Raw genomic sequence first — 8,368 nt, 5'->3', positions numbered from 1 at the left:
TCCTCTATAAAGACATTGGTACACAATTGCACCACTCCCGTGCCAATAATACTCCGTATAGCCGCCGACGATAATTCTGGGTGGTACAAGATCGCGCTTGTACTTCCAGATGGCCAGCATTCAAGTGGTATAGAACCTTGCTAATACAGTACGGCTGAGACTTTGTTTCGATGTGGGTTTGATGGTGACTTGGCTTCGTGAACATCGAGCTCATGCACAGTGAGGTGTGATTCTGGCAACACACTTCGAGTAAAGATCAACAAGAAACCAGTAGTCTTCTGGCACATGTTCGGCGATCTCCAGAGGTACGGCGCGCGGAACTTCCACGGGCCAGGCACTGCAAACCACGAGTCAACGGTGACGACGAGGATGCACCCAGGAACACGAACTGGGGCAGGGGAGCATGAAAACGGAGCCAGGCACAAGAGGGGCTAGCTGATGTGAACGACTGGTTAGTGCTGAGGACTGCAAAGCCTTGATGTTGAGGTGGGCCCAGTTTTTCTGTGCAGGTATATTTTTGATTTGCTGAGACGTTTGGGCGGAGCTTCAAGCGTGATCCTCTTTACTTGTCTCGATTTCAGCCACCTTGTGAGCCTATCACTCGAACAGAAGTTGAGAGCTCGATACGAAGAGGCAAATAATAACCCGCATTCTTTGCCTGTGATTAAGCTGGATACCTGTGTAGTTTAGAGATGACTGGTGACCCTAAAATCTCGTGCTTCGGGCCTTCCATCAAGTCCTGCTTGCTTCTGTGACTTACAAGTGTGCAAAACTCTTCCTCAGGCTTTTCTCACCTTTGATCCTTCCCAGACCCTCATTCTTGACACATCTTTTGTAATCAAGGACCTGACTGCTGGAAAGTCATCCGTCCGAACTGATACCGACCGTCGAGAGAAACCGACTCTTTCTTGGCTCTTACATAAAGTGGTCAAAACGGCTGAGCACCGATCTCCAGGTGGCTTGCGATAGTTAAGAAAGACTCGGGAGCCATCATCGCCGACACCAAGCCTCTACTCAACGTTGAGCAACAACGTCACAGTTTGTCTTTTGTTCTCTTCAAACGTGCATAGTGTAATACAGCGCACTACTCAGCGAACTTGGAAGATTGTTAACATTTTAATGTCACTGTGCACTGCTTTATACCCCACCTGTCTGGCTGATTCAAGCATGGCCAAATGAGACCTGAGACTGACCGCCAGATCGGAACACCATAACAAACACTCCCAACTATACAGCACATCCAGTCAAACTCTCTCAGCTTCTTTTCGACTCTGTTTTGTTGTATTTAAATAATAATGTCGACTTCACCACTTCCACCAGATCCATACACGGCTCTTGATGTGCCCAAGGACGCAGACGAAGCCACCATAAAAAAAGCTCATCGGAAGCTGGTGCTAAAGTATCATCCGGATCGCATCAAGGATCCTGCCTTGGTAGAACAAGGAAAGACTGAATTTCAAAAAGTGCAGCAAGCCTACGAACTACTCATCGATCCATCAAGGCGGCAGAGATACGACGATGAAGTCAAGCTTGCGCAGTTGAGGAGGGAGCGCATGGAGGGACGAGACTCTCGCGAACCACCACCGCGTCCTACGTACACGAAGACTACTTACGCTGCTCGACCATCACCAGCACCCACTCAGCCTATGCCGCGTGAGACACCCATACCACGATCAACTCCTCGCGACGAATACCAGTCGGAATCACGATATTCTTACGAGGATCGCGTGCCGGATTCCTACTTCGACATTCCTAGCTCGAGGTATGAGGAGCCACCTTTGCCGCGTGGTCATCCGCGAAAAGAATCCTCCCACGAAAGACGAACGTCTACGCAGAAAGTCGGCGAGAAGAAGGAGGACAAGAAAGCCAAAGTCAGTGCGTGGGAGAAAGCCGGTGCTGGGTTCACCTCGAGGGCGGCTTCGAGTCTCAAGGCAAAGGCAAATCAGGCAAGGGAAAGCGCACGAGAAAGCGTGCACAAAAAGGCTGAAAAGGTCCATGAGAAGATGCACCATGCAAAAGATCAGAAAACACGAGATAAAGACGAGAGAAGGGAGCGAACCGAGAAGCAAGCTTATGCAAGATATGCTCCTCGTGTGGATGACCACTCTGATGCCAGCAGTGAGAGCGACATCCCAGTGGGCCCTCGACGGGGTGCAGCGAGCGAGAGGAGTCCTGCCCCCAGCCCTAAAGCTAGACGACAGCCGTCTCCTGAACCGCCAAGGAAGCGCCAGCAATCACCCAGACCACGACAGCCTTCCCCTAGACCTCGCCAACCTTCACCTAGGCTGGGACGAAGAGATGAGGCAAAATCGTACTTTGACGATGAAGGTTACGGAGATAGTCCTGAAAGCGACACCGAGACGGAAGCAGACAAATGGGAGAGGCTGCATCGTGACTCTCGAGATTACATCGCAGCATCGCAGAAGACTCGTGATGGGCTTCGACCTACTATGTCTCGGCAGAACTCGGCCGACATCCACAAATTTTGGACCAAAAAAGAGGCAGACATAAAGGATCATCGACGAAGTGGAAGCGACAGTGACCGTGCACGGCCTGACAGTTCGCACAAATCACATAGGAGGAGCGGCACGGCTGAGTACTCTGAGGACAGACCTCGACCTCCCCTCCCAACACAGTCTTCTGCTCCAGCTGGCATCAGGAAGACTGCTGCAACTCTTGATCGAGACCAGTCGAGCAAACTGAGACAGAACAGTTATGATGCGCGGGACGTTCGACCTCGTAGACGAGACTTCGCCGACAGAATCCCGCAGCTAACACGAGCTGCTAGTGACCAGATGCACCTTCGAACGGCGTCCAGAAGAGACACTGCTCCACTCAAAGGTTCGTCCTTGAAGCAGACCGAGACAAATTACCACCATGACTCGACGTACTCGAGTGGTTCCAGTCCACAGTCCCCAGAGACTCGCGGGGACAGTCGTAGCCCTCCCAGAGAGTCTCGCGAACGAGACAGAGAACCGAGACTGCGAGAGAGCAAGACCACCTATCGGGCTCAAAAGGATCCAATGGTAGATGGCGTGCATCGTGCACAAAAGCTGGCCAACGAGAATCAGAAAGCTTTCCCATCGGATGAAGATGGCGGAGGACTTCGAAAATGGTTAAGTCCCGACGACATAGTCACCAACAAAGGAAGCGAAGAGAGACACGAGCAAAGACGATCACGATCACGAGAAGCAGAGGTTCGTTCCACTACTAACAGACCGCAGATGGAGCGCAGACCTTCAGTCAGCCGCAATGCCTCATCCTCACGCCACGAAGAAAAGCCAACAAGACCGAAACTCTTTGGAGAAAGATCGCCTGAGCGGAGTGGTAGTTACATGCGAAAAGTTGATCCCAAAGACGCTGTGTATAGCAATCATCATCACAGACCGCCGATGTTCTCAAAGCATACCAGCAGGGATGAGTACATGAGTCAGCCACTCCACCATCATCGCAGGAGACCCTCGGTGTTTTAGCGGATTGACACAGTTCGGGGAAGGAGAACGTCCGTGTAATTACTTGTTGTGTGGTTGCGATCTGGGACTCACCACTTCGGATACCATCAGTAGTACTCTCTCTACTGCTTAGCTGCATCGACGAAACAGGGTCGACAGAAAGATATGAATTACGATTGGTGTAAATGGTGGCATTCTTAGTACATTGGGTTCATTAAGCCAGCGTGCCAGCCACGTTGCGATTAGTCTTTATAATACTATGTGGAAATCGCAGCCGAGTCCAGAACGATTATGATTATGATGCCAGTCGCTGTTCGAGATCGAGAACTCAATGACATTGTAGCGACCTTGCAAGCGTAGTCCAAATTGAGTACTACTACAAGTCTTGCGGTGTGGAAGGTCGATCCGCCAACATAGACACAGGCCATGTTCGAGAACTGTTTCTGAGTCTGGCGTCAGGCTTGCGATCGACGGCGGGACCTTAGCATCGTTATCCATATCTAGGCCACTCCTCACGAGTCAGACAATCGCTGGACAAAAAGATCGATCAATCAATCTGCAGGCACAGTACTGACGGCGAAAGCATAGTTGGTAAACCCGTCTCTGCTAGTGCTCGAACGTATCACTATTGTCATTTACTGATAATCACTGTACTTGAGAAGCTGTGCAACTTGAATCTCGAAAAGGAAGGCCCCATCTCAAAGTAAATCTCCCATTTGTTAACGGTTCGAGCCGTTTAAATTAGCAGGGGTGGCTATTTGCACGCTACAGTCACGGGAGTCGAAGGCGTGCGCCAGTTGCACGAGTTTCAAACTGCCAGTGCACGAGGATCAGGTCGCACCTACACTGCATCTGAACCGCAATATCTGTGAATTCAAGAACGGCTTGTCTGTACATATTTGGCCCACGTTTTCTTTTACTAACTACCCATACAAGAACGATTATCCTTTCCTTTTCCTTCACCTTGCCGGCCTTTTGTATCTGGAATTTAGCACGAGAAACCGCAACACCACCATTCCGTGCACTCTCACCACGGTCGGCAGCTCGAGTAGCAGTCCAGCTATACACGAGTCGTCCTCACGGGCCTGGCCGATTTCCATGTTCAACTCCATGGCACAAAGGTGATTGCGGGGCAATACCTAGCTGTGCTAGTATTTCTTATTCGTGCAAGTGTCAGTGCACATGGCGACTACTGCCAGTGCCAGGAATGGATTGTCAATGGGTGCCAACTACGGCGCTCGAGCTGCCTACGACGTGCATGGTCACAACCCAATCTCTAATGAGGTGTGTCAAAAGTCAAAGATCTTCAGCTCATCTAACGGAAATAGAATCAACCGCTGGGAAGAAATTCGGTAGCATCGAACAATGCACACACAACAAACAGCCGGCGATCTTCCACGCAGAACAAAGACATGGCACATTCTGCCGCCATATATTCCTCTAAACCAGTCAATGGCCATGCTGTCTCAAACAGTGACGAGGACATCCCAGAGAACATGTACAAACCGGACAACGATGACCCTGATGGCTGGATCCACAGAGACAAATTAGCGAAGATCGAAAGTGAAGAGTTGCAGGCTGCTGGTATAAACCTTGCATCTGCGCGGTCTAGAAGTCGAAGCAGAGTCAAGAACGAGGCTACCAATCGCAATGAAGAGCTATCTACAGAAAGAGAAGGAAAGAGACAACGGCTACAACCACCTATCGAGACCGATGACGAAGTTGACCACTCCTCCTGGGACTTGCGACTTCCCGAAGAGATCGAGGCCGAGAGTGCCGCAGTAACTGCAGCTGCACACATGTATTCGAATCCATTGTTGCGAAAGTCTGGCTCCAAAATTCCCATCCTGACCAGCAGCCCGCACCCAATACCAGCGAAGAGATACGAGAGAGACACTCCGATTGCCCGAAAACGAACAGCTAGTGGCACTATGAGCTTCGAAGGTGACGTTAATCAACCTAGAATAAGAACGACACCCCCTGGTCGAACCATTGAGGATGAAGACAACACCCCTCCAGTAGTTTCAAGCAGACATGGCTCCCCACAAAAGTCGAGAGCCACATCTGCCGCGCTATCACCTACCCCAACCTCAAAGCAAGTCCTCGTGAGCCGCAAAGTCTCTGCTCCTACACGAGCGACTGCTTCTCCTAGTCAGAGACCAGGCACCCGTTCAGGCGAGCAAGACCGGTCTCGTAATCCCGTCAACAGACCGGAAGGTGATCCGCCATGGCTGGCTACTATGTACAAACCTGATCCAATGCTACCACCAGATCAACAGCTCATCCCAACTCTGGCAAAGAAACAGATGCAGGCTCAGTGGGCCGAAGAGGGGGCTGTTCCCAAAATGTACGATCGTGATTTTACACCAATCGCTGTACATAGCGACACGGAAATGGCCAAATCCGAATCTAGGTACCACATGCAACGAACTCCATCGCCTACGAGGGAATACCAACCTGAGCCACTTGCTGAGCAGGTGCCGCCTCAGCATGAAAATAACGTTTTCCCACTCAAACCGATGCTAAGTACTCAGAACAGTACCAGGCCTGGCACCTCCGGCAGTCACAGAGGGTCGTACAGCACTATGCCCAAGGTTGCGAGTCCAGCAATAAAAGAGCACAGTCCGAAGATTGAGTCGGATTCAATACCAAAATTGACGCCAGCACCGGTGCCAGTGGATGGAGGAGGACCTACCGACGCACCTACTATTACACGGATACAGGCTCAGAACCTGGAAAGTCAAGAAGATGCAAAGGTCAAGAAGACCTGTGGGTGTTGCATCGTCATGTAAAGCGTTATGCCACAATCCTATCAACCAGATGCATACTCTTTCATGGGTCAAGGTATATTTTCGACCATTATTAGTGGCGCAACACAACCACGACCGAGTTCGAGACATCCTTAAGTTTATTCTTTGTTTACTATTTTCGGCATTACCAGTACTCATGAGCGGGCGTTTAGAACAAGTTAGCGTTTTACGTATTACACAATACCCCTTTCTTCTTTTGTTTCTTTTTGTCTGCACATACGATTCTGGTGATGAAGAAAGAGACCGAAGATGGAGTTGAAGAAGTTGGTGAGCTAGAGCAAAGTATAGACGTACGAGCGCTTTGGGATTATTACGTCACTTACCACAAGGCAAGACGTGAGAGGATTTTAGGAGTGTATCGATCGAACTTTGCACATACCAGTTGTCTGTATAAAGGCGATTAAATGAAGAGACACTGAATGCAGACTTCTGAAATTCAACGAAGCTTTCAAGGCTAATTTTGCATGGCTTGTCACTATGTGTGTCTGTTTTAGCTCATAAAGAAACACTATAGCAGAACATCCACAACACTGGAACAAAACAACCAAAACACTACAACAGAAGAACCGGCGTTTTAGTCGATACCGAGCTAACAGGAGCAGGTCGTTCAACAACAGTAGTTTATAAAACGAGGATGAATGTGTTTATACTCACGCAAATGGAGAAACATGCATGATGTCCCACCACTACAGTACTGACCCAGAACTACGCAGGAGCTAAACTTACCTCGAGCATACCTATCCTCACCTTGTTCTCCTCCTCCTCCTCCTTCTTCTTCACCCTCTGCCTCACCGAAACCTCACAATCCCCAACTTATTCTTCTTACTCAACTTCGTTGGCAAGGCGTTCATCTCACCATGACAGCCATTACACCATGGTCGCATCCACCGCCGCCGCGTCGCATCGAAGAAATGTTTCTCTGCATATTTTCGAAAACAATTTGCGTGGCATGCTTGCCGACAGTCATGGATCACAAAGAGGTCTTCGTCGGCGGAGAGGGGGTCCAGGCAGATATTGCAGATGGTCACGTGCCATTGGGCGAGGGTCCTGCTGTCGACATTGGTGGCTTCGCCGCGGATCGAGTTCCAGCAGTTATATATGGGTGGGGGACGACGAGGGCGTACAGGGGAGTAATGGTGGTGAGGCTTGCCGAAGTAGGATCTTTCGGGGAGCGGAGGAGGTGGTTGGCGTGGGTTCTGGTACCGGGTTGAGGGGTGAGGGTGAGGATGGTGGGAGGGGCGAGAAGGATGGTTGGGTGGTGTTCGTTTGGTTGGTTTGGAAGAGGAGTTGCCCATACTTACTTGTGGTAGGCGGGTAGGTACTTACTGCTAGATGTGGTGTATTGTGTTTCTGGTATATAGCGGCTCAAAGTTCCAGATTCTGATCGGTGCCAAGGATGTATAGGTATAGAATTTGGTTGTTGCTGGGAATAGGACGATAGAGACCGATCTATATTGAGTATGGGCGCTGTTGTTGCGTTGTATACAAAGCATGTTTGCTCTTTGACCTGATGAGAGCTTCATTGTTGGAAGGGTACAATGGTGGCTGGCGTGACTAATGGCTTTGTGTTCTGAAAGTGTAGACTTGGTACTCGGCTGAGGTACCACGATGACGGGAAGACGAGCCTTCCATCGGTCTGGCGAGCAGGAAGTCATTAAAATACTGCTTGTTGAAGTAGATCGTATGTGTCTTTCATTCCTCCTTTTCTTTCGAACTCGGACCGTCGATACTCGCACAAAGGATACACTGCCATCCTCCAGAAGTGGACCAAGACATAGAGGACAAGTGACCCGAGCGCGATTGTGCTGCCGCTGTACATAGTGCTGTATTGTCGTCTCCGGGTGTCCTCCTTGTGGTGCAGGGAGTGCACTTTCTTACCAAAGGGATTTCCACATAAATCTGTGATTGAGTTGTTCGTATGTTCAAACAATCGTAACCTGATCTGCATGAAGAGTCATCGACGAAGACGTGCACCTCGTACAAATTGGGCCTGAAGAGTGTAGGTGGCATCTGGAGTTGCGACTGTGGAGGAGCCGACATGGTTGGTTCTGCGATATGATACTGATACTACTGTATATTTGGTATCCTGACCTAAAGATCTTGTAC

The 8,368-nt window shown here is 49.9% G+C and overlaps 2 protein-coding genes across 2 annotated transcripts; both read left to right on the top strand.

The window, feature by feature from the left end:
• Positions 1-1,295: 1,295 nt before the first annotated feature.
• LTR64_004150 (uncharacterized protein) lies at positions 1,296-3,473 on the top strand (the record flags this gene model as incomplete). The annotated part of the gene is made up of 1 exon (XM_064898498.1): positions 1,296-3,473. One exon carries the CDS (start codon positions 1,296-1,298, stop codon positions 3,471-3,473), a length of 2,178 nt encoding a protein of 725 aa, XP_064754455.1.
• Positions 3,474-4,634: 1,161 nt separating this feature from the next.
• LTR64_004149 (uncharacterized protein) lies at positions 4,635-6,244 on the top strand (the record flags this gene model as incomplete). The annotated part of the gene is made up of 2 exons (XM_064898497.1): positions 4,635-4,736; positions 4,781-6,244. 2 exons carry the CDS (start codon positions 4,635-4,637, stop codon positions 6,242-6,244), a joined length of 1,566 nt encoding a protein of 521 aa, XP_064754454.1.
• Between the last annotated feature and the right edge of the window lie 2,124 nt (positions 6,245-8,368).

This window comes from Lithohypha guttulata (genome assembly GCF_036872675.1).
Source record: "Lithohypha guttulata strain CCFEE 5908 chromosome Unknown scaffold_3, whole genome shotgun sequence".
Taxonomy (NCBI): Eukaryota; Fungi; Ascomycota; class Eurotiomycetes; order Chaetothyriales; family Trichomeriaceae; genus Lithohypha; species Lithohypha guttulata.
Note: the sequence above shows the minus strand (reverse complement) of the source record. Positions and strands in the feature narration are given on the sequence as shown.